Genomic DNA, 27606 nt, shown 5'->3' on the forward strand with positions numbered 1-27606 from the left:
TTTTATTCTAATATTTGCGTCATCGAGTAGCTATTCTATAAACGTCAATGTATTTACTGGTTAAATATATAAACTGAAGATAGAAAAGAAGAAGTAAATGTCAGTAAAATAGTGGAAGAGAAAGAAGAAACAAATTAAGAAGTAAGCAAGTAAGATAGTTTGATCGAATAGAAGCAATAGGCAGTATGAAAGAGAGAGAGGTAGAGGCAGAGGGCGGAGAGAGCATGAGAGAGTGAGAGGGTGGCAGCGGATAGACAGAAAGACAGGCTAGCCGACAGTAAAATAGATGTTTAAGTTGAATATAACATGAATCGTGAATATACTTTCTTCTATTAAATACAAATCTGAGGTAACATTTTTTACATAAAAGAAATTTAAAAAGGAAACAGATTAAAGCTGCTATACGGTTTTCAAAAAAACAGACTTATTACTTGGTATGTTATAAAAGTACGTACACCGTTCTCTCATCTTTGTTATTTTCCAAAGAAAGTGCAGTGCCAGTTTTATGCCATTTTCTGGACTTTCACAATTACTTAATTTGTGAATTTATTTTCGAGATTGTTTTTTTCTTTTTAATTTGTTAATAAAATAATTTAAAAATTTTTGAAGTTCTTTTTAGCTTCGTTATTGAAACTTTCTTTATTTGTATAAAAAAATTGGAGTAATTCATAATGGTTATTGACGAGTCCATGTGTATCCAAATTTTTCATGTAGGCGCTAGTAGCAAGAACAGTTCAAGTTTAATGGCCTGTTTCGACATTTTCTGATCGATTAACGTTTGTCTTTTGTTTTGTTTTATTTTTTTTTGTTTTAGAGTTTCTGTACTTAAAAATAAAACAGGCTGTTGTTGCTAAATTATAAATTATTTTATTTTATTTTTTTCATATATTTACTAATTTCTCAATTTATATAATATATTCTGTTATGACCTTTTTTTATTATATGAATGAATTTTCAACTTCAATATTGCTGATTTATCTCTGTTATTGGTGTAATTAGATTTACACTTTACATCCAAAAATTTTCTTGATATATATCTTTTTAGTCCATAGTCATTTTACAAATATACAGATAAATATAAAATATCTTTCAAGTAAAACAGTTCATAAGCAATAATGATTAATTTATATGATTATAGGTATCACAAGAAAATTAAAACTAATTATGACCAAACCATTAAATATGGTGCTTGAAATTATTGTACTTGAATTAAAAAGTAAAACTTATTATGTAACTGAATTTTTTGTGACTATATTTTATATATTTTTAAGGGTGTGTTAAATTAGAATAAATGGGTAAAATAAAAAAGAGGCCTGAATTATATCACAATAGTCAATTACAAAATGTGCTTCGTAACTTGATGCTACGTGACTGTGGTCTTCGTACAACACGTAAGACTACTACTAAAGAATTAGAACCACTTGCAGAAACAAATTTTATTCATAAAAATTTTATAGAATTGGTGAGTAGTTGATATAAATATTTGTTTATCTATCTATACTACTATATATTTATGTATTTTTATTTTTGATTTGTAAAAGAATGTATAAATATATGAACTTAAAAATATATTTGAAAGAAAAATAAAATATTTAATATTAAAACTTCTTAATGTAAAATAAAAAATTTTACTTTAAATTTATTTTAAATATTTAAATACTATATACTTTTATTTTATATTTTGTATGAATTAGAAATGCGATTTACCAGGTGTGCCTAGAACAACTTTTTTAATGGTTTTTAGTCCTGATGGGTAAATATTCTCAATTACAGTTGCATTTTAAAATAAATATAAATTAAAGATATAAACATATATATTTCAGTACAAAGGTGGCATCTACACATGGAAATCATAAAATTTATATAACAGATTTAACAACTGGAAAGAATATTAGAATTCTTTCTGGTCATCCACGCACACCATGGTGCATAGCATTTCACCCATCATCAAATGAAATTTTAGCTTCTGGATGTTTAGGTGGCCAAGTTCGTGTTTGGGATCTCAGTGTAAGTTTATAAAATTTATTACTATATTCAATTCTTTACAGATAAAGACAAATAAAACAACTATATTCATTAAATTTATAGCATATTTAAATAAACTATTGAAGTTATAAAAATTCATTTTGTAAAAAACCTTTACAGTATGTACTACTATGAAAAATGTTTTTCTAATTTTTTTATTTTTATTTTTGTATTAATACCATGAAATTAGATATAAAATATTACATCATAATTATTTTATGTACAGGTAAAGCCAATTACACTATAAAAATTACTACAAATTAATACAAAATAATTAAAAGTGAAACATAAATCTAAATTAATCAATGAAATCAAATTAATTTCTTTTTTAACTAGAAGAAAATATGAAATATGTGTAACTCAGATACGTGTAGACATATTTTTATAAAATGTGGAACCATTTCAAATTATAAAATATTGAAATTTACATATTAAAAAATATAATTATTTTTAATATTGTATAAATATATTTATTAAACATCATTTATTAATATTTTTAAGAATAGAATTATTTAAATTTCTAGGGAGGTAGTGAAATTTGGAACTCCAAAAGTCAAATAGCTTCATTAGCTTTTCATCCTGTAGATAGATTGCTTGCTATTGCTACTTATAATGAAGTTCATTTTTGGGATTGGAGTAATGCACAGCCTTTTGCTTTTGTTTCTACAAAAAGTCATAAAGAAAAAGTTCGGTATGTACCACAATCTGTATTAATTTTCAATTAAAATATTTTATAAAATATATATTCTGAAATTATAAATTTTGTTTAGGTATGTTGCCTTTGACAACTTAGGTAGAAAACTAATTACAGGTATTGCAAATCCATTTCAAAATTCTCAATGGGATCGACCTCCAGTAGAACACTTAATAAGGTCTATTCCATTTTCAAGGTAGTTTTATTTCATTTTAAAATATGTAAATTATTCCGTACTTATTAATAAATTATAATAAAAAAAAAACATTATAGAATACAAAGGGATAGACTTCTTGATAATGACTATAATCCTTCATCAAGATGGAATTATGGAGCAGTTTATGGTCCATTTCGTTCAGAGAATTCTGAGCATAGAAATGGTACAAGTTCAGAACATAGTTTTCGAAATAGAAGAAATCCTTTCCGTAGATCTTTTTGGTAAGTTAAAAATGGTATTATTATATTTTATAAAAAAGAATTTGTTCAATTATTTAAAATTATATTTTTATTTCTTTTTTCGCGTGTAACTTTTTCTCATTATAAATTGTATACTTTGAGATAATATTTTTGTTTTATAATTTTGATTGTTAGGTTTGATTTAGACACAATTATAAAATTAGTATTGTAAGGCTATTAAAGAAATTTATTTGATAAAGATAATGTATAATAAACAAAAAAGATTCAGGATTGATACCTGCAATGTTTTTATTATTTTTTTTTTAATTTTTAACTTTTTAAAAGAAAGAAAATATAAACTATTGTCAATTAAAAATTGTACACCTATATGTATATATTTATATATTTATGTTTATGTATAAATATGTTTAATAGGGAACGTAGAGCTGCAGCACTCAGAGATAATCGTTTTCCAATATCATCACGAATCAATCGTTCAGCCTTCCTTCACGAAAATTCAAGCTTGAATAGATTAGTACCTGAGATCGTTATCGAAAGAATACCTGGTGAAGATCATGTTGGAAGCATCCCTCCTTTCCCTGCATATAGTAGTAACGCAAGTAGTAACTCGTTAAACGATACTCGGACGGTCCAAAATTATCGTTTGCCAGTAGCAACGCCACGAGTTACGTGGTTACTAGTTCCTCAAGAATCAGAGACAGCAACAGCAGGCACTAACAGTAGATCATTATTACCTGACATAGTTTTCGAACGAATTCCTGATGAAGATACAAATAATGCATCACCTTCTACCAATAATAATGCAAATAATTCAAGACCTGATGAGTCGGAGGACGAAAGTAACGACGAAGATTTATTTAATGCTGATTATTCACAAATATATCCAAGTCGTTCACTTACCCTTGATACACATCTTAGGCGTCGATGGAATATTTTTATGTAACTAATATTTGAATTTATTGACTTTTAAGGTTTTTGCATAATTATTCAGAAAATAATATACAAATTATAGTATTAACCAAACAGTCCTTAGTTTCTTAAAATTTAATAGGATACTTATATAAAATATTTCAATTAAATTAAAAATTAATGATCAATTTTGAAAAATACTCGTTTTTTGTAATATATTCTTATATTCATAACTATAAATATAAGTGCAATTTTAGTTTTTCTTGTTATCAATTTTATTAATTTTAAAAATTATTTTCCTACTTTATATTATTGTTTTATTAGATTTCTGATAAATTAAAAAAATATATAGATTTGTACGAAAAATATACTTTTGTTTTAGTTGAGTAATTTTTATTAAAATTATTCAATGCTGTAGAAATTATTTAAATTAAATAAACAATAGTACTGTTTATTATTTTATGTAATAACTATTTATAGTTACATAAGTGATTAGGTATCAAACTTATTTTCTCAAAATTATTTAATGACTATCATTTATTGTACATATTGTAGATACTGATGTACAATTTTTTTTTTTAAGTAGTTAGAAAAAAAATTAAAATTATATATCACTAATTGATAGTAATCAATTAAATAAATAAACAATTCTTCGTTTATTTTAAATAGATAATATAACTTCAGAAATACTTTAAAAATAATTAAATACTTAATATGTGTATTATTAGAATATTTATATTAAAAAAATCTATTAAAAATGATGCAAATATTACATTAGTAATATTACATTAATATTACATATTACAATATCATATTTATCAAAATTAATTATCATTATTTAAATTAAGAATTATGACTATTTTTTAAATTGATTTTATAGATTACTTGAGGTATATATAATGTTATGTTATTATTAACCTAAGTAAAGTAGGTTAGTAATACTTTTTTAGTTTTAATATTTTATAACAAATATCAATATTAAATATTAAGTATTTAATAGATTTTTCAAATAATATATTTGCTTATTTATTTTTTAAGCTTTACATTCTTTAAAAATCATAAAAATAATTTTACATTAGAAACTATTTTTAACTGTTTACTTTCTAAATAATTATGCAAAAAACATAATTTTGATTTGAAATCGATTTAAACTTTAGCTACATATAGATTTAGAGAGTGGAGTCATAGAAGACTTGTGGATCAATTTGAAAGCACTTATAGATCATATTTTAATACATCGCGGCGCAGAGAGATGGTAATTAAAATTTACTTATTCTAAAAAATACTTTTTATTTAATAGTATGAAAACAATTATTTTTTGTTTATGTAAAAATATCAAATTTCTTGAATAAAATTAATAGAATTTTGTACATACAAATATTTATATTGTTATTTCGAATTTAAAATAGTAATGAATAAAAATAGAAAATACTTTTTATTGAATGTTTGCACTTTAAATATAATTTATTCTGAAAGACTTTCGATGAAATTTTTTCAATAAATATAAAAAAAAAATTTGAATATAAATAAAATATATAATAGAAATTTATTATTTATCCTTTGAATATGCATTTCATTGTTTTTAAGGCAATAATTTTAGCAATATTTTTAATGTGATACATAAGTAATGTATTTATTTACTTATTTTAATATTATTATAACTAATCTCTTCGTAGATTGACCATGGTGCAGATATTCTGAATAGAGAGCGGAATTCACGAGTTAGTAATACGAACAATCACTTCCCTGTTGAGGATTTCGCACAGATACTTCGAAACATTCTGAATTTCAGTGCATATGAGACAAATCTTAGTCTAGATACCCTTCAGCGCAATCTACCTCTTTTGATGGAGCAGCCCAGCCAGTTTGCTCAAAGCAATATGATCTTCTTTCAGCATTATTTGCATGACACTGGCCAAAGCAATACCATTTGCCTACTGAATTTACATAAATTGCGAGAAGGTCTGCGTTCACGTATCACTGCAATGATAAATCAAGCAAGTGGTCGCAATGAGAGACTGCAGGCTTTTCTTAATATTTTGAACGATGAAGTACAAGCCTTGAATGTTATGGAGAGGCAACTAGTGAATACAATTTTGCGCATTGAAACGCTGTGGAATGAAATATCTCTGTTCAATAACGAAATACGCCCACGACAATCAACGGTAACTACAGATTCGACGTTACGAACAGCAGTTAGGCGATCGCTAACAGCAGACGACGAAGAACAACCACAAACATCAAGACGAAGACTACAGAATGATGATGATGACAGAATCGAAGATGTACCTGGTAAATAGAGATTTTTACTTCGTATATGACAGTATAGACTATAGTAAATATTTATTTATTTAACAAAAACAATTGATCAGAAATACTTCATTATTTCATATAATTTCGTTATTGAAATTTTATATAATTATTAAAAATTACTCAAATAATTTACTTACATTATTTTCTTATAAATTAAGAAAAGAAATCCTTTGAAAGTACTGTTTTATTGAAAGAATACCACCATATATTTTAATTTCTGATAATTTGATAATTTGAGAATTCGATTGTGTTAAAACAGAAACGAGTGTGTAATTCAAAATAAATAATTCAATTATATACACATTATTAACTCATTGTATTAATAAATTTTATATTTATCTAGATTACATCACAAGTTCGCTATCAAGCAATAACAATTTTAACAGTAATGCGTACTCTCAACGCGGCGGCTTTAATTTTTCTATTTCCTCGCGTTCAGCATTCCAACCAACACGCTCGAGTAGTCAACGTAGCAACATGGATTCATATAATGGGTTTAGAAATTTTGATCGCAACGATTTCAGTTCATCACCATCTGCTCCTAGTAGAACTGAAACTAATATTGATCTAAGCCACTTCAACACTCCTGGCCTATCACGTACTATCCGCAGTGCTAGACGTATGGCTCTCAACAGCTTTAACAGATTTTGGGAAGCGTTTCAGAACTATCTAAATAATATTAATTTAAATGATCACACCCTAAACGAGAATGAGACTACAGGCGAACAGTCAGACAACGGCTATTGGCTTCTTGAGGAGAATAGCAACTCAGACTCGAATCACGAGGAATCGAACGGTGTCATGAATTCGACCACAGAGCCGAGGCGTCGAGCCAGTCGGTGGATACAGTTAAATTCATCTAGTAGAAATACTGATACAGCTAACGATAATTCAAGAATTTTGGTTAGTTTGTATATTAGATGCTTTAATTACAAAAAATTTTAAGGTTCTTTTATATTAGTGAAAAAAGTATTTTTATAAAATTGGTCTGTCAAATTATGTATTCGAGTTATTTTACTATTTACATCATAATTTAGATGTTAATTAATAAATTTTTTAATATTTAAAATTAATTCGATTTCAAATATGATATTTATCTTCTTTTTATAAGCTACAAGAATTAATTCTTATACTTTGTATACAAGAATGATTAATAAACAATTAAATACATATTTAATTTAATTACAGCTTTAGAGTGTTTAAAAATCAAATACAGAAAATGATCAACATGTATTTCATTAAAAAAGATTTTTTCATATATTATTATAATTGTGTATTTGGTTGATGATTAAAAATTGAATACCTTTTATTTATATAATTTTATTTTAAATAAAAGAGATTCAAATAATAATAATTTTAAAAACTAACATTTTTAACCAAAAAAATTCAAAATCAAATTTAAATTTAATAAGATTATAGTAAAAAGTTATTCGAAAATATAAACATTTGTGTAATATAAAAACAACTGCATTTATAAATATTTAGTAAAATGTAACTTATAAATAGGAATTCTAAAAAAGCTTTTGAATAAATATCAGTATATATAAATAAATTTTAAAATATAAAAATGTAACTTTCTAAGAGTTATTAAAAGAATTATAGTTAGATGTTTCCCACATTTGATACGTAAAATTTACATTTAAATTAACTAAGTCACGTTATTAATTTCTATAGATTAATAACATAATAATAAAAAAATGAACATTGTAATAATCTGTAAAATAATTATGACTTATCACCTTATTACTTATTTATATAGCATAAGGAAATATTGGAAATCTACTTTGAGAGTTTATTCGAAATATTTTTCTGTGAATTGACATTGAAGAAGTTAATAATTATAATAAGTTATATTTAATTAATTTACAATACACCACACACTTATACATATATATATATATATATATATATATATATATATATATATATATATATATATATATATATATATATATAATGAATACAAGAATTGATTTAGCCTACAAACATAACATTAAAATAGTAGAAAATAGAGTAATAGAAGAAAATTTGACTATATTGCGAATAAAATGATTGCTTAAAGGGTAGCAGATTAATAAGCGATGAATGGGAATCAAGCTCGTTCCGCTTCCAGTCTCAGAGTAACGGTGGCGGTATGAATGAAAACAGTTGGTCGCCAATCTCAGCGAGCTCAACACGTTACGAGCAACCACCACTTTTTCCCTTCAGAAGCTTGCGTGAGACGATGCGCCGGCGAATGGAAATGACTCATATTAGAGTCCAGGCGAACACCGAATGCAGTGTTAAACAGAGCACCAATCTTCAAAATTTGATTGGACAATCTAGTAGCAGAACAACTGAATCAGAGGCTAATCACGACGTAAATTCAAGTGTTACTGTTACAGCCACTGCTACTTCGAACATCACGCAAGCTCCGAGCATCGATAGAATCACGGATCACAATGAGGATTTTGGATTATTTGGTAAGTATGGTATTTATGATCTCATAAATCTCTATACTTTATTCATTGTTTATAAATTAGATTATTAATTAATTAGATCATTTATATGAAATATAATAATATTCGTTACTTTCTATTTAATTGAAATATATTTCCAAAAGAATTAAATCTTTTTTTATCATATTTCAGATCGACAAAATAATAACATTCATCGTTCTGATTTGACAAGTCAAGAAATCAGTCAACTACAACAGGTTCGCTTAATGTGGGAAAGACTTCAATGGCGCATTCGATACCTTTACATAGCCATTCACATTGAAAGAATGTATAATAATGATAATTCACAGACTAATACAAACAGGTAATCATGGAGTTTATTTATTTTTTAATAAATATTATTTATTATCTTAATTAAAACCTAAATTCTTCATAAAATTAATTACAAAGCTTCCTAATTATTAAACTTAAAGAAATATGATATAATTATTTGTATGTTTACATAATTTAATGAAATATTTTAAATGGTTTTAATTCAAAATTGGTTATGAAAATTATTTCAATTTAACTGTTGTTATATAGATTGGGATTAGGTGGTCCATCAACATCTGGAGCAGAATCTACAACTTTAAATACTGAGTTTCAAACTGAAACTGCACGCAATTTTAAGAAAACTTTGCTAGAGAATTATAAAAAACAGATTGTCGAAAATGAAGCAAATCAACCACAACCATCTACATCTACAATTTCATCACCTATTATCAATCGAAATCTTCCCAGTACTTCCCATTCTCAATCTGTCATGAACAACGATGGCTTTAGTTAGTGAACTTCAATTAATAATAATTATTAACTGCCAAAATTAGTGATTTAAATTTTGTTTTAATTTCATACAGAAAACGGCAAGAATGAACCATCTAACTCAACTAATTTAAACCTGTCTATGCAACCAAACAATGTAAAATTAGAGTGTCTTGCAAATGTTTACAAGCTCCTTGACAAATTTTTTTCAAAACAGAGAATTTTAAAATCTAGAGAGCAACTTTTACAGTTTTCACTACCAGGACCCTCAAATGATCATACTTATTCAAATTTATCATCCTATAATATCAATACGAACCCTAATGATAGTACGTCATTACCAAGCACATCCAGTCACGTGAGCGATATTTCGGGTAGTCTTTCGAGTTCCTTGTGCTTGCCCAATGTACTAAATTTATGTATAAATAGCAGTAGTAATGCATCTACTAATAAAAATATAAAGTCTACTACAAATAGTGGTGAACCGAGCACTTCATCTTCAAATATAAATAATATGGCGGTAGGAAGTACCTCTTCTCAAATACATAATTCAACTTCAAGTAATATTATTGATTCACCCGTGAATAGTACAAGTTTTCCAGAATGGCAATCTAGGTTAGTCAGAGACTTTAATAGAATTATTATTTGTATTTTATTAATATTTAATGCATTGAAAATTACTTTAAAATATACTTTTGGTTATACTTTTGGTTTTTATTTTAATAATGTTCATAAATTAGATGAATATAATAATGCTTACTAATTTTTACAAGATATTGATTTATTCATCGTAGAGAAAAATTTATACTGACTTTTAAATAATTAATTTTTTGCCTGTATGCATTCTTAAAAATATTAAATACGATTCTTTAATTATGTAATTAATAATAAATTAATAATTAAGATTTATAGTATTTATTTTTAATGTCTAAAATATTAATTTTTATTATACATTGAAATATTAAATTTTCTGAACTTATTGTAAATTGTTTTAAATGACTATAATTAAAATATTTTAACAAAAGAGATTCTAAAAAATTAATAAAAATTAATTATTTCAACTTATCTTCATATTTAGTATTAACTATTTATTCAGTATTATAAATAATGCTACTTATAAAAAAAAGTATATGTGTTATTAAAATTCCATATAATTGTTTATTGTATGTATTTTATATTTTTTTAGATATCGAAGAGTTTGGCATTATGGACAAAGATTGTCAATTCATCGTCGCTATATGAAGCGATTACATCGTATGAGAAGTTTTAATCAACGTTTCCTGCAGTATGATCAAATTTGGCGTAATCCTCCCGAATCCCTTCAAACTATTATCACAGGGTATATATAGTCATTATTTTATATTCTTTTTTTTATTACAAGAAATTCCATTTTTCAAAATTAAAAATAATATTTTTTTAACCTAAGATATTCATTATTTTATTAATATTAAAAAAAAAGTTTTATTACTTTATTTTGTTGTATACCTAAATATTTTGCACATTTCTAAACATATACATATGCATATTTCTCTTTCTGTGAGTAGTGCAATATATATCTAGAATCGAAAGTGACATAGTAACAAAATACCTATAAATACTAAAGTATTTTAATAAAAGATTTTCAAAGAAAAGAAATACAAAATTATATACTTGTAAATTAGTAATATGAATTTTTTTGTGAGTATATCTAACTTTTATTTTAATAAACATTTTTATATTTGCCTCTTAACTTTACGAAATTTATTTTATATGTTAATCAATATGATTTTGTAATTGAAATCTATATGAACAAATTTTTTTTTGTATAATGTTTTATTGCTTTACACAAAAAAGTATTAACACGTAAAATTAATTAGAAAAGAATTAAAAGTTTTTTATTTAATTTTGATTAAACTCTGGTTGTAGTTTTTGGTAAAATTATCTGGCATTAATACTAACATTTTTGTAAATATACCCAATATTGATTGAGGATTACAATCATTTTATGTTATCATATTTTATAATTAAAAACTTGATTCATTTTATTTATTTATTTGCTTTTTCAATTTATTGGGTTTTTTATTCTATTAAAAATAAAAATCATTATATAGCTTACAGACTCTGATTTATCAGCAGACGTCGTTTGCACGTCGCAACAGTGACCTACAATATGAAAATTCAGAAATAATTGATCATATACGGGAAATAACACGATTGCAAGCAAGACAAACTCTCAGTCTTATAGTTGAAAGATTGACTCGTTTTTTTGAGGACATTCAGCCAGGAAATGACAGCCACAACAATATTCTTAATGAACAGGTTAATAGAATATATATGTTACCAAGGCTTGGTATACAACTAACGGATTTATTACTTGAACAACTCACCTGTTCAACGCAAAATGTCAACAGTCGTGATTCAAATAGATCCACAACACAACTAGCAACTCGTAATGAGCAGGAATTAATGTCAACAGAAACGACTACAATATCAGTAAACAGAATCCAATCGCCAACCAGTACTACACTACAAAATAATTTTCCAGAAATAGTAAATACCGGTATAAATAGTAACTCTGGTTAGTTTAATTTTTTCAGATTCATTTAAATCCTTTTTAATTTATTTAAACATATAAAAGAAAACTATCATAAGTTACATTTAATCAAATTTATTGGGAAAATTAATTATTTATGTTACTAAAAAATTTATAGCGACAGAAAACTTATCAGTAGTATTTTAAGTTCCAGTCATAATAATGCTTTTATAAGACTGACAAAAATTTTTTGTTTGGAAGATGCCACAAATACGTCTTCGTCGCAAAGTACGTTCATGTCAGCAGTGAGTGGGGAAGCAGCAAATATAATAACAGCCGCAACATCAAGTAACACAAATGAATTTGAAAATAGCGACATTTTGCTTACAAACGACTCTCGCAACGAGAACGCCTTGTCTGCCGAAATTCAAAGCATCATTGAGAGAATACAGAGTAACGGGGCTGAAACGAGTGACTCAAGTCAGCGTTACCAAAGTAGAAGTGGGTTGAATCCACACTCTGATAATGACAGCGACGAGCATTATGAAGACGATGACATGTCTAGTTAGTTTATATATATTTTTAATTTTTAATGAGCTAAATAATTCATAGGTAAAAAAACTTAATAGATGCTTACGGAGTTACAAACAAACAACTTTTTAAATAAATTATGAACATACTTCTTATTTGAATGTATGCATAAAAATTAAATTATGTTATCTCATGATATAAAAAATTCTGAACATTTTCTTTTCTTTTTTTATTTAAATGTTAACAATTGCTTAAGTAAAAATATATAATCTTACATTTTCATTGATTAAAAATACGTTCAATGTATAAAGTATTTATTAGGATATTGTTAATTATTCTGAATATTGTAAAAATATATGATTTATTTATAATAATAGCTATTTATGTAATACGAAATATCCGTTGATTATAAAGCTCAGATATTTTTTATTTGATCATTTGTAAAAATTAAGAATTATTTAAGTCTAATTGTATTAAACAAGACCAAGTAATAGTTTTAAAAGTAAAAAAAGGAACTTCATTATTTTGTTTGTGAATCAGGTAGGATTGCTAATGAGAATCGAGTCAATAGGAGGGAATCGCCTCGAATATGGTCGGAGACTTCTCATATTTCTGGTCAACAGAATCAACATCGTTTCGATGGTTTAATGATGATGGGTCAATTACTCTATCTCGAATCTTTTCCGGGTTCACAAAGTGCTGGTATCAATAGGCAAGAAATGCCACCACGCGAACGCAATTCCACTGTCGACCTTATTGCAAATCGAGCACGCTTTGATGCACATATCGAGGGTGTCAGAGGCTCTTCCTCAACTACTTCGCGACAAGACTTCAACGTGCCAGTGATACGTATCAACAATTTACCAGTAAACGAGATTGGAGGCACGTCGTTGGGCCGAAGGCGTCGGCCACGATCGCGAGCTCTCCGGTCTGAACTTTTGTATGGTGTCGCCCACAGAACGGAGAGAAGTACCGCAGGCGTTAGCACCAGGAGTTCAAACCCTAATACAAGTAGTAATCCTGTTGATCAACCAGCCTCGCCATCATTCTCAAACAGCTTTAGAAGCCAGGTTTGATTAACTTCTATTGTATTCGAATTATCACGACAACAGCAATAACAATGATTTAGTACCTAAATAAGCAAATAATGTTAACTGTGATATATTTAAACTAGAAAATTACTATTATTTATTTATATATGGCATTTTATATCATTTTAATATATTTGACATAGTTTTCACAGACATTTTATATAATAATAATATTAATAATATAATATTAATACTATATTACCATTAAATTGTCATTAATTTGATATTATACATTTATTTCAATATTTTATGATAAAATTAGATTTAATTTTAATTTTTTTCAGGATTTTATTTATGATATGATAGTTATAATAATGTTATTTTTATATTTATTTTTTTTTTTTTTTCATTTATCGAGAGTATATTTCTTAGATTCAACGGTTCTTAACACAGGCTACTTGGAGAGATGGCTTTGTTTCTCGATCACAGGGACACTTCAGAGCTGGTGAAAGTTCAAGTGGAAGTCAGGAGCCTGAAACTGATAGTGATGTAGAGATTAGAGGTAAATTTTTATATGATAACATTTCTCTTGCATGTATATTTTTAAGATTTAATAGTTTTTTCATAGTTTTAACTTTATTTGTTTAAAGTATTTTTATTTAACATTAATATTTTTCTATTGTATAAAGATCATCAAATAAACATGGCTTTTAATGGATTCGAAATTCAAAGTTATCGAATACAAGCATGGGATTTTTCTTCTATTCCTGACATACACGATCGTAAGTTATCATTCACATTTATTTTCTTAGTAATTAAAATTAGTAATGTACCTTCTTATTTAATTACAGCAAAAAAAAATGTGATTGTACAAGAGTGTAAGATTCACAATGATGCTAGTATTGATATTTCATCTGATGGGACTTTATTAGCAACTTTATTGCCATCGTCTAGATCAAATCCACTGACAACAATAGGTAAGATTTTAATAGATCCAATATGAAAAGTTATTATACTTGCGATACTTAAAAGAAAAATAATTAATAATAATACTAAAGCATAGTGAAACTTCATTTCATTTAAAATAGTATATATAAAATAAAAATTAATAATTTGTTAATTTAATTAATTAAAAAGAAAAATAATAAAACTTAGAAATATTGATTAACTCAATTTTAAATTTTACTTAAGTAACATAAAAATATAATTAAATTATGTTATAAGAATGCACAATTCGATAATTTATTGTATTTTGTAGGTGTATATAGTCTAGAGTGGGAGACTTTAGGTGAAAAAGTTTATTCAACGCAAACTGACCAAACAGTTATCTCAGTCTCAATGTCACCTACAAAGCAACACCTCCTTGTTGGTTTAGCTTCGCGTCGAATTCATATACCTGCACGACCGACTCCTATGGCATTTATCTATAAACTAATTGAACCTGAGGAGAAGTTGCTATCTACGAGCAATCAGGACACAGACAGTGTCTACAGCCAAGAGCATTCGGAGATTGGTCGACGGGACGTCGATTTTCTCTGTTTCTTCAATAATTACTTCAATGACTTGCGTCGACTAATGACCAATGTGGAGCAGCAGATTGAAAACCAACAACAACCATCCCAATCAACAAACAGTAATAACCACGATTGGCGAGCACAAAGCGATGGAACTGCAACACGAATTACGAAATCTAGTAGTAGTACCAAACAAAATAGAAAAAGTATGGTGCTATTACGTGAATTACTGCAAAATTACGAGACCTCAAGTTATGCGAGTCTTAATTGTATTAGATGGGCGCCACAGCCTGGTCAGGGCATGGTTTATGCCACTAATACTGGTTTATTAAATATATTATATTAGAGAAACTTTATCGATTATAATTTTAACGTACTAAGCGTTTTAATAAATTATATAATTGTACGAGAGTAATGGAAAGTTTTTTTGTGTGATACAATAAACTGTATTCTTATAATTTTGACCTGCAGTCGATAATAAAAAAGCTGCGGTATAAAAATATTGATATAATATTGTAAAAGTTAAAGTATCATTTCAATCGAATATTATTATCCACTTCAAAATAAAAAATTTTCACTTACAATATCAATAATGCTACAAAAAATTTATAAATTTTAAGTATGAGCATTATTTATTTTGGCTCAAATATGCGGAAAATATTTCATTGATATAATCTATAGAATACAGAAATAATGTATTTCACTCAATATATTAGATGATTTATAAAACATTTGATATTTTATTGTTAAATCAATTGTAAATCAGTCCCGCATTTGTTGCTGCATATATTAGAATACAAAAAAGACAATTGAATATAATAATTATTAATATATTGTTTAATTAATAATATTATTCATCATGGGACTGTGCCTTATCAACTTTTTTATTATCTCAATTTATTCTTAATATGAAACAATATTTAATGTTTATCGTGAATCATTGTATAAATAAGCAACTCAAATAAAAAAACTAATAATGTAATAATGATATACATCGAAAGTAGTAAATTTTCATGAATGGCCTCTTAAGATTTTGTAATTGAATTATTAATCATGTATTAAAATTACACTAATTTTTTTATCGAACTGAGTTTAAATTGTGATTTGAATATTTTTGTTAATGACATTGGAATATTCTTTTGTGATAATAATTAGGTCATAATAATTGCATGAAATTGCAATGCATTAATAGTCTAAAGTTATATTTTCTATTATTCTCTACACTATTGCATGATTATTAAAAACTACATTCAATCTTACTGAATTTAATCTTACTAGCTCTTATATTATAGTAATTAATGGGATTCATTACTTTTATTAATATTCAATAAAAATGCAAATATATATCTATATATAATATTAATATACCAAACATACAGAAAACTATTCAAAATAGTACTGTTTTATAAATCGTTAAATATGTTCTATCTTGGAATATTTTAGAAAAGAGTATATGTAAATGTATTTTTCGTAGAGACAAAACGATCATGTATTAGATACCGAGCAAATGGAAAATAATCTTTATATATTAAAATAATTCTAGATTTTTTGTAAATACATAAACAACTTTCCAATAAATTAATACATTATTAATATTCTTTGAAATTATGAAAAAATATAAAAATAATAAAATGATATTTCTAATAGTAAAAATACTAACTGTTCCATGACAAGATCAAATAAATTTTCTGCATTTATACGAATATTTAAAATACCAATAAATTGGTAATACAAAATTAACTGTCTTATTATTTACAAAATTAATAGACTAATATCATTCATCATATAGTAGACTATGTAGTAATTCTGGAGTTTCTGGTTGCTTTACGCAGAACGAAAATTTTTCTTGTGTTGATGTTGCATACTTTTGGTATTGTACCTGGTTCAGATCTTGATCTAACATCGTTTCAATTTCTTCATCGATATATAATGGGGTTTCATATGATTTACTTAAATAAGAAGAGCTTGGATTTGTAGAATTAATCGTTTCGTTTATAGTATTTTGTATTTCAGTTTCAGTGAGAAAAATTGGTGAAAATGTATTCATTGAAATAGTAACATCACGTTCTACTGCTCGATTTACTGTATGTTGAAGAAGCTTTTCAGTTTCTGGAATGGGATATTTAATCTGATGGTATTTGATTTGATGTAGTTTCAGATTGCCAGTTTGTGAAAAACAACGTTCGCAATAATTACATCTATATGGTTTTTCACCTGTATGACATCTCATATGCCTTTGTAATTTGTACTTTGTTACAAATTGTTTTCCACACTCTGTACATTGCAAAGCTTGATCTTGTGTACAGATATCTTGACTACCAATAGTAGTTTGATTATTTGTTGCATGTAAGTTTAACATATGTGATTTTAAAGAAATTCTATATCGAAATGCTTGGTGACAGTTGGCACATTGAAATAGTTTTTTATTATCATGAATTTGTTTGTGTTTTGTCATAACTTCTTGCTGATTAAAAGACATGTTACAAATCTAGTTATAAAATATATAATTAATTATTTAAATAATAATTAATAGTATAAAATTCTTAAAGAATACTTACGTTACAAGCATATGGGCGTTGTCCTGTATGAATTAATTTATGTCTATTTAAATGAGCTAAACATCTAAAACTTTTTGCACAAATATAACAAGTCTGTTTTTTTTTTTGGAATGAAATTACTTGTTCATTTGATGTCTCAGGTATATCAGTTTCTTTTAAATGACATAACATATTCTAAAAAATTATATATCATGAAAAACTTTGAAAATGATTTTCAAACTTATATTGTTAAGTAATATTAATAAATATTGCAAACAGTTTTATTAAGAATATTATTTTATTTTATTATTTTTTTCAAATATAATTATTGTTAAGATTTAACATACTATTACTCAAAGCCATTTGAGAAGTAGTAGAAGAAATATAAAATTATATTTAAATAGATTTTATTGATTTAAATACAAATAATAATTTTTGTAATAATGTTATAATAAATACCTCTGTAAAGTTAATTTCTAATGATGGTGCAGATAATTGTTTTTGAACATTTGCTACCATTAAACAAAATTCATCAAACATACAGATTGTTTGTTCACATATATTGCATACATATTTCGATAAATTATCAGATATAGAAATGCTAATAATCTAAAATTGTTAATTTATTTATTCAAAATTATGTTTTTATAAATCATTTTTAAGATTAAGTAATTGTTGTAGGTTGAAACATTTACCTCTTTTGCAAAGTATTTATTGATTATTGATATAAGTACTGAACCTTTTATTTTATCTTCAAATAAATCAGTACCTTGTTGTTTTTTTTTGCCGCAAAGTCTACACAATTTGAATGTTGTTATTTTATGAACCAACATTTTTTTAAAGTTACTTGCGTTAATATTACGACATAACATTTCATGTTTGTTCAGTAGAAAAGAAAGAAAACAGTTTTATCGATAATACAAACATCATTATAGAAACGCATGCGCAAAATATAATAGAATATATTTATCAAAATATTAATTATTAATTAATAAAATAAATTATAAATTAATTAATAAATAAGTATAGTATTCAATTTTAAAGCAATTTTAATAATTAGTTTCTAATAATTTATTAATAACATAATTCTAAGTAAAAAATTTATTATTTTGTATTAATTTTGTTTATATTTTAGATATTATTAATTGTATTTAGTTTTAATTCCATATTTAAACAAGTATTTTAATACAATGCTAACATTATTTATATACAAAATATTAAATTTTATATTATAATATATAAATAAATAATAAATAAATAAAAAATAAAATGTATATTATATACAAAATATACAAAATACAAAATTAACCGTTTTCATATTAATCAAAATGTAAAATATTTTGATCGAAGTGTTATTAATACAGATACTTATTGCTTGATTATAATCGTAAGTTAATAAGAAAAGATTTCATAACCTTAAGTTTTAAAAATTATGTATCATGTGTTTAATATAAAATTCATTTTCTGTTAAAGTTATGAATTTTTGGTCATTATATTTATATTTCATACATAAGAATATAATTGTCAAATGAAGATAATTAAAAATTGAAATTTTATTTGCAGAAATGGACTAAACATACATGCTTTCAATTATGTATATTAGTTATTGATGTTATTTTTAGTTTAATAAATTATTACCAAAATCAAATATATTTAATAAAAAAAAAAATACAGATCTATATTTATCTATTTGAAATTTGTATTTCTCTCTCTCTTCCTCTTTTATCTACCTTCTTATCTCAATTCAATTTGTACACAATAAAATATACGAAAGAAAGAAAAATTTAATGTTGAAAGCATGCGATATATCCCAATTTTTACTATGTCATTAAATACTATACTATTGTTAGGATGTTGCTGGAAGGTTTGAGGGAAATCATATAGTAAATACGTGTCTGCTAATCAAATATATTCTTCACGTTACACTAAATACTATTACAGGCCGTAATAGGAGAATACGTTCGCCTTAAGTCATAGAAATAATATAGAAAACTATTCAAATTTTTATCACTATCATTATTTGTCTATCACTTAATCAAGAAAAGACTTATAGATTAATTCATTTACGAAATTAAAAAATCTTCTAAATTCATAGTCAATATTGTTTTTCACCATTTTACAACTACTTGAAATAAAATTAAAATAAATAATATTTTGACCGTTAAATTATCAAAAATATAGTCGTACGTACTCAATCTAGAATAATGATTGATGTACTTGTTTTCTATGAGGTAATAAGCAAAAAAATAAACAAAGTATAAAACCAATATTCGAACCCAAAAAAACCATATTCTTCCTGGAATATATGACCACCATTCGGTGTACCGTATATCTGCTTATCGAACAGCAATAAAATTTAAAATACAGAAGTAATTTTACGATAGGCACAAAATATAACGGCATAATAAATAAAATACAAAAATATACTGCGAAGAGTAGTATTTGTCTTTATCGTACCTGTTTTACTTAATACCGGGACTTAACGTGATTTCAAGAAGAACTTTTGTGATTAATAATAATGTCATTAATTAAAACTGCAATCACATTTATTATTATTGGAACTCGGAAAATTTTTATTTTGTATTTTGTACTAACTGACCAATCGAATTAATATTAGAATTTTGTATCCACTTTATATTATGTTATTATCGGAATTAATTCCGACATTTGATAAATAGAACTGTAACTTGATGAGAAACTATTGTAATTCCAATGATTAGCTCTCTACATACATTCTCGATGACCCTTAGCGATTGATTTTTAATTAAAAAAAAACAGTATTTAGCACTAGTAAAAAATAGGATTTTTCAAAGATAAATGATTCATATTAAACAAAATTAATTGTGTAGCATTGTGTTCTTCAGGAAATAATTTGTTATAAATTATGATACCATTATACATATTCGTCATATTATTTGTATACATATTGTATTAGAAATAGAATATAAAAAATTTTAATAATGATTTATATAGTACTATTAACAATACAAAGTTCATAAATATTCTTTACTGGATTTACCTCTTAACATCATATAAAGATTTAGGAATTAATAATTAAGAAAATCATTCGTAAGGTCTAATATTACCAAAAATCGTATAATGTTCATCTTAAATTAACAAAATATTTTTTAAATATTGTTATGAAATATTAAAAATAGTTTTTTAGGTTAATAATAAAAGTAAACCAAAATAAGATTATTTTTAAATACTAAAAAATATTTTCTTTTAAGATTTAGTAGTGCCACTTTAAAATAAAGTATTTGAAACAAAAATTTTCTTTCTTATAGATAGTATATTACACTTTCTTTATTTTGAGATAAAAAAAATCTTATTAAGAAAATTTTTTTTTGAGGTTTTAAAATAATTAAATAAAACTTAAATAAAATTAAGTCATTTGAAACTTCACTTTACTTTAATTCTAAGTCACTTTACTTTAATTAATAATTGTATTTTTTTAGCTTCCATTGGCCGTTTACGATTTGAATTACGTTTAAAATTATAAATTTTTTTAAAAACTTTATTTACTTACTTTATTAACTTTATTTTATATTATAATTTATGTCAAAAACGATGTATCAACGTATTCAATAATTGAATTAATTATACTTCACATAAATTTTAAGTAACATTCTTATTATTTGAGAAATCATTTTAGTTGATTTAATTTTGGTTAATTTATTTAGTTTACACATTTATCTAATTAAAATATTTTATAAAATATTATGTCTTATTTATTTATAATTTATTGCAATTTATAATAGTTCCATAATATAATTCAATATAATGTAGGACCATTCATTACTGCATATCTAGAATAAATAAAATTTATCTAAATAAAATATCAAAACTCTTGTTAAAGCTTTAAGAAGATGTTTATAAATCACATAATTGTAATTGTTAATTTTATTTATGATTATAAAAAATCAATTTTTGTTTTAAAAAGAGACAATGTATACATCGGTTTATTTAAAAATATAATTTTAATGTATCTACCATAAAGAAGAAACTTTAAATTTATGTAAATTATTTGTCCTTGCTTTACGTATAATTATATTTGATATTATCACAATTATATTTGATTACGCAAAATTTTTTTAGTAACAATTATTTTAAGTTATTCATTTTAAAATATTACATAAAAATTATCATTATACCACTATAAAAATGTTTATCGGTTTTTGAAATGTTTCTTGAATAAGGCAATTTATAATACTTGCAATATAAATTTTTTAATAAGTACAGATATTTTTCATTATTGGCATTGGAAAAATAGAGTTTATTTTATTTCCAGATAACTTAACATTTATCGCATATAAACTACACTGTTTCGGAAAAAATATTAATATACTATATAGTATTGAATTTATTGAAAACTTCTTTGTATCGTATATATAGCGTGAACAACAATAAGTAGAAAAGTAATCACTAGAGCATATTTTGTTTTATCACTATAAAATAAGTTCAAGATTTAATAGTATATATTATCTACTGAGCAATTATTCGAGTTGATTTTAATAATTTGAGAATTCAGAAAATAAAAACATGAGACACAAGCTTTGAAAGACAGTTGTAGAAGTAAACCTTTTCTGTCTCATAATATGTCAGGTGTCATTTAAAAAATCACTTCGAATTGAAATCGTTCGTTTCGGACATTTATGTTTTAACGTAATAATTAATTATAAATAATTGATTGTTCTTTTATATAAATTGTTAAAAAGTTATTGCTTAGTAATTATTTGAAAATTTATTATCAAAACAGCTTCTAAAATTACTTATGTACATTCTTAATTATTTACTTAATATTAAGAATATAATTAATATAATTAAATATTTCTATATCTATACGAACATTCTAATATATATACTTTCTATGCTGTTCACTATTTTAATACGTTTTAAAATAAATTGTATACGTCTTTTTAGAATTTAATTTGAATATTTAATAATATCATTTTAATATATAAATAGTTGAAACTTAAACGTACAAATAATTAAAAGTTATACGATTATATTTTATATTTAACGATATTATGAAGTACATAGTTTATATTATTATATTTAATTAAAATGAAAAAAATTTTAATGATTCACTTAGTTAAAATAGATTTGAAATCAATAAATATAATATTTTAGTTTTTATTTTCATTAATATTAATTTATTCTTCAATCTATTAAATCTGGCATTTATTTATAACTGAAAAGGTTATGATCATAGCATTGTATTGAAATTTCAAAAAAATTTAAGAAAATTAGGTGTATCCATGTTGTCATTTAATTCAATAATTTTTCAATATAGTGCTTTATTACTTGTTATTGACTTATTCTGCACTATATTGTGTAAAAGATATTTGATATATATTTGTTCACAGAAAAAGTATAAAAACTGCAGATTATTAGAAAAGAGTGAAAAACTATATAAATATCTCATACACGACATAATTAATAAAGAAGAGTTCAATAGTTTCTTTAATAGAAGAGTTCAATCATAATCAGCAAAAAAGTTTTTTCTGATCTATTTGTATGTTCGTCATACATATTGCAAATTGCAAATCTACATTTGTAATTTACGATGTGTATAGATATATATAATTTATTTTAAGATCTTAAAACAATCTGCTGTTATAAAATAAATGACTAATATCTATATAAAGGACCAAAATATATATAAATTTTTTAATTTAACTAACAATAAATAAAAGATGAATAAAAATGATGAATATTTTGAAAATAATAATGAAAGTTCATATTATAATTTCAACTTACTGATATATTATATTTGAATTGAGTAATAATTTTATTAATTTTCTTTTAATAAGTATTACCACAAAATATTTACTTATTATTAGTTTAAATGAAGCATTCAATATAAATTTTCAGCTTTTAGTAAGAAAAATTGTTGGCTAACAATATTATGAGTTTTAAAAATTATGCAAACTATAATATTTATTTGTAAAATTTAATGTTCAAATAAAATTATTTTGTAAAATTATTTTGGAATTGTGAATTATATTTTATTTTTGAGAAAAGAAAGTGAACTCATTTACAATATATTCATAAATTAAAGTATAAGCATATAAAAGTACAGAAGAATAACAATTAAAAATAAAATAATAAAATATATTAATTTAAACTATATTTTTATAGGTATAAAATCATTAAATATTGGAAAAACAGCACAAGTAATCACAACTTAACAAATTACACCGTGACTCTTATTCTCGTTATTATACTCCGTTACTCATGTCCCTTTAAACGATAGCGGCAGTATTTAAATATTTTTTGGATACTCTGTTTCGTTTTTGTTTTGGCATAATCACATGATACCCAGTTTTTCCTTTAATAATTTCAATTTATAAACATTTTTCATTATATCCAAAAATATTATACTAATACAGATATACAAATATATTATCAACACTATCCATCAAATTTTCAATTTAATTGAAATATGATATGATTCGAAATCTCTTTTATGTAAGAGTAACAGAACATTTATTTTACTAAACAATATAATACAGTATTTTAGAATTTTGACAATTCAATTATTCGAATATATATTAAATTTTTTCTTTGATAAGCTATAAATCTTTATCTAATAAATATTTGACATTGCTATTACCTGTTAGTACTAGCTAATTTAATTGATATAATTACATTTGATATAAATTAATATAACTACATTGAATATAATCCATATAATACATTATAAAAAGAATATATTAGTTATTTAATAAATCATATTATTTTAATTTTATAAATTTATTATATTCTAATAATATTAAATCATCATTTGTTAAATCTTTCTAGAATTTTCTATGTCTGCGTGTGACCATTATATGCAAATAAATATATAAAAAACCATAATGAATTTTTTAAAACTTTGATAAAGTTAATATTTACATTATTATATTAATACAAAAAAATATATCATTAAAAAAATTATGATCATTTCAAAAAAGTTTCGGTATTTATTAAAAACGTTATTTATAGTTTACGTAGAAAAATATATAATATGAATAAGTTAATATCCTGATAATATTTACATACATTTCAAAAGCAAAATTATTACATACTGCATTTTCTGTATTTTTAATATAGTAGTTATTAATTATTTAAAATTTTATTGAATTAAAAAGGATAATAAAACATAATATGTAGATAATATGCACTATTGTGAAATTAACATAATATTTTTCCTTTTATCTTTTATTTAAATTTAATAAATTAAGTAATTTAATAAAATTTATTTCTACAAATCTTTTTACTTTTACTCATATACACATAATATATAATACACATAATATATCTTAAGAAATAATAAAAACTGCTATTGTTTGGAATTCCAGCCACCAGTATGATCGCAGTGCGTGGATTAAACCGTATCACCGGTTTAATGGTGATGTGGGGGGGGGGGATAAAAAACTCCTACAATACTGTAACAACTACTTAAATAAAGGTCACTAAAACCAATTTTATTTATTCTGAGTTGATTCATTAACCTCTCACCTATCCCCCCTCCCCACATCACCATTAAACCGGTGATACGGTCTAATCCACGCACTGCGATCATACTGGTGGCTTGAATTCCAAACATTTGGTCCTTCGAGCCGGATAGTAGAGCTAATGCATTATCTCGGTCTTTATACATGGAAGGACGTGTCATTTATCTAAGAAATCAACATTAAAAAAAAACATTTTTTTATTGTCTCAAAACTATCATTATCAACAGCTATAAATACTAACATCTGCTCCGCCTCGTCGCCGACCATCCACTCTTAAATAAATACATTGACTCAAAAAAAAAAAAAAAAAAAAAAAATCCCCGACCCGGAAAAGAAGGGGTCAACAAACTCGGCTGAAGGGGACACCCACAGAACTCGCATCACCACGCAAGCATTGCAAACCAACGAATTCATTAACAAATCCAAGACGCAATGGAGTCGCATTACTTCGATGAAAAAAATCGGGGAAAGGCTCCCACTTCCTCCAAAGACAATCTTCGACGCCGAAATTCAAGGCATAAGAAAAAGAGTTAACGAACTACACAAGGCATTTATAAAGGAGCACGCGTATTTAGAAATAGCCTGGCCTGCATCCCTGCCTTCCTATGAATACTTTGAAAAGGATGCATCGGGAGAAGAATTTAATATTTACTATGAAGTACATGAAACACTAGATAAACTGCTCCGGTATATAAAGGAGACAACTCAAAACACACCCGAAGCATCGATGCCATCCACTAACAGCTTTCCCACGATGAGAGAACCAACCTACTTACCAGACATTCCACTACCCATCTTTGCTGGCGACTATTTAGCATGGCCTACGCTCCGAGACTTAATTCAATACATTATTTTGAACAATAACAGACTCAGTGAGGTACAAAAATTACAACACATTAAAAATTCACTTACAGGAAAGGCGATGAAAATCATAGAAAGAATCCCTATTAGAAATGGCTTCCTCGCGATAACATGGAACAATTTAATGGAAAAATATGAGGACCGCAGACAATATCTCGAGTCACACTTAACACAACTATTAGCTACCACCTCGCGCATACAGGATGATGCGGATACGATGGAGGATACCGCTCGAGAATCAAGAATCACACAAGGGAAAAATGAGAAGAATCATTAGCGAGGTCAACCAATTACCCGAAATTTTGACAATCGTATGCATTTATGATGATTAGAATAAGAACGTTTACAAATAAAGGCCGTATTGCACCACGAGAAACCCATACTGCAGTCCAACCAAGGAAAAGGGAACCAACCAACATGTATCATTCTTCAATCGGTATACCTAACCAACCTTTCTCTCAAAGAAAACACTGCTCATGCTGCGAATAGCAACACACCATAACAACATATCCCAACTTCGAAAAATTATCAGCTATGCCTAAATTATCACACAACTAAAATATACAGAAGCAAGAAAACATGCGATAAGTGCCATCAATCACATCATATACTACTACATCCTAATGTTGGCATAAATCCAACATCAGGTGATTCAACACCCTGAAGTTGACAAGAAATTGCATTCGGCGATACTATCTTCCCAAAGACTGCGAAAACTCTACTCGCAACAGCGGTAGTTAAAATAACTTCAAACAACACAACACTTCAAGTTCGAATCCTCATCGATACGGGATCCGAAATCACATTTGTTACGGCGAAGCTAGTGAAAAAGTTACATTTACCAATACAATATTCCGTCATTAGCGACAAGGAATTGGAGGCAACCCAGCAACAAGAACAAACGGAATGGTGTCCCTCAACCTGCAATCCATTTACTCAAGCCATGTAGTCATTGCACAAGCTCACATCCTCAAAGCATTGACAGTGATACGAATTTTTTCGAAAAACCATTATTCGAAACCTATGGCCTAGAATGGTCACATTTAAAAGACCTAATTGTGCTCGGAGCAGACATGGACAAGTCATCCAACCCAACTTGATCTCTGTCTCTCTGTCAATGCCCATAGCACAACTATCCATATTCGAGTGGCTAGTGGTCGGTCCGGTATTTTGGATACAGGAAAAGGTAACAACTTCAGATCAATTATACACACCCGATGAGCAGTGGTGTGAGAACCAATATCAGAGAACTTATTCAAGAAATCACATGGGACTTTACACGGTTCACTTACCACTCAAAGATTCGCCCGAAGCCCTTGGAAACTCCTTCGGCAACTGCTTATGACTGTCTACGAAGCCTATTGACACGGTTAGACAAAGACGAAATTCAACGCCAATTATATCAACAGTTTATGAGAAAACTTGGCCGATCTCAACAAAATTAGAATTCCACGATGGTTCAACACAGAAAGTACATCCACAATCGAATTACATGGATTCTCTGATGCCTCGCAACTAGTA

General features: G+C 25.7%; 2 protein-coding genes across 2 annotated transcripts; one reads left to right on the forward strand and one right to left on the reverse strand.

Annotated features, from left to right (window-relative positions):
- Positions 1-207: 207 nt before the first annotated feature.
- On the forward strand, positions 208-15704 carry LOC105366307 (uncharacterized). Its single transcript, XM_011504713.1, has 22 exons — positions 208-447; positions 1272-1462; positions 1695-1753; positions 1824-2007; positions 2550-2716; positions 2796-2915; positions 3560-4075; positions 5213-5300; positions 5722-6337; positions 6702-7261; positions 8421-8820; positions 8989-9160; positions 9379-9617; positions 9693-10212; positions 10784-10936; positions 11688-12154; positions 12371-12673; positions 13181-13710; positions 14104-14233; positions 14361-14453; positions 14523-14648; positions 14930-15704. The coding sequence occupies exons 2-22, from the start codon at positions 1292-1294 to the stop codon at positions 15529-15531; spliced, it is 6216 nt and encodes a 2071-aa protein (XP_011503015.1). The 5' UTR covers positions 208-447; positions 1272-1291; the 3' UTR covers positions 15532-15704.
- Positions 15705-16914: 1210 nt separating this feature from the next.
- LOC105366263 (zinc finger protein 184) lies at positions 16915-18598 on the reverse strand. Its single transcript, XM_011504645.1, has 4 exons — positions 18418-18598; positions 18182-18331; positions 17744-17917; positions 16915-17673 (listed from the first exon to the last, which is right to left on the reverse strand). The coding sequence occupies exons 1-4, from the start codon at positions 18592-18594 to the stop codon at positions 16960-16962; spliced, it is 1215 nt and encodes a 404-aa protein (XP_011502947.1). The 5' UTR covers positions 18595-18598; the 3' UTR covers positions 16915-16959.
- Between the last annotated feature and the right edge of the window lie 9008 nt (positions 18599-27606).

Source organism: Ceratosolen solmsi, unplaced genomic scaffold, assembly GCF_000503995.2.
Source record: "Ceratosolen solmsi marchali unplaced genomic scaffold, CerSol_1.0 scaffold58, whole genome shotgun sequence".
Classification (NCBI taxonomy): domain Eukaryota; kingdom Metazoa; phylum Arthropoda; class Insecta; order Hymenoptera; family Agaonidae; genus Ceratosolen; species Ceratosolen solmsi.

Excerpts from the sequence above, each read along its gene's own strand:
- LOC105366263 (XM_011504645.1), bottom strand. The coding sequence starts at position 18,594 with ATGTTATGTCGTAATATTAACGCAAGTAACTTTAAAAAAATGTTGGTT. Across the intron at positions 18,332-18,417 it reads ATAAATACTTTGCAAAAGAG|ATTATTAGCATTTCTATATC; the intron begins GTAAATGTTTCA and ends TAACAATTTTAG. Across the intron at positions 17,674-17,743 it reads AACGCCCATATGCTTGTAAC|ATTTGTAACATGTCTTTTAA; the intron begins GTAAGTATTCTT and ends TTTTATAACTAG.
- LOC105366307 (XM_011504713.1), top strand. The coding sequence starts at position 1,292 with ATGGGTAAAATAAAAAAGAGGCCTGAATTATATCACAATAGTCAATTA. Across the intron at positions 1,463-1,694 it reads ATAAAAATTTTATAGAATTG|AAATGCGATTTACCAGGTGT; the intron begins GTGAGTAGTTGA and ends TGTATGAATTAG. Across the intron at positions 14,454-14,522 it reads TATTCCTGACATACACGATC|CAAAAAAAAATGTGATTGTA; the intron begins GTAAGTTATCAT and ends ATTTAATTACAG.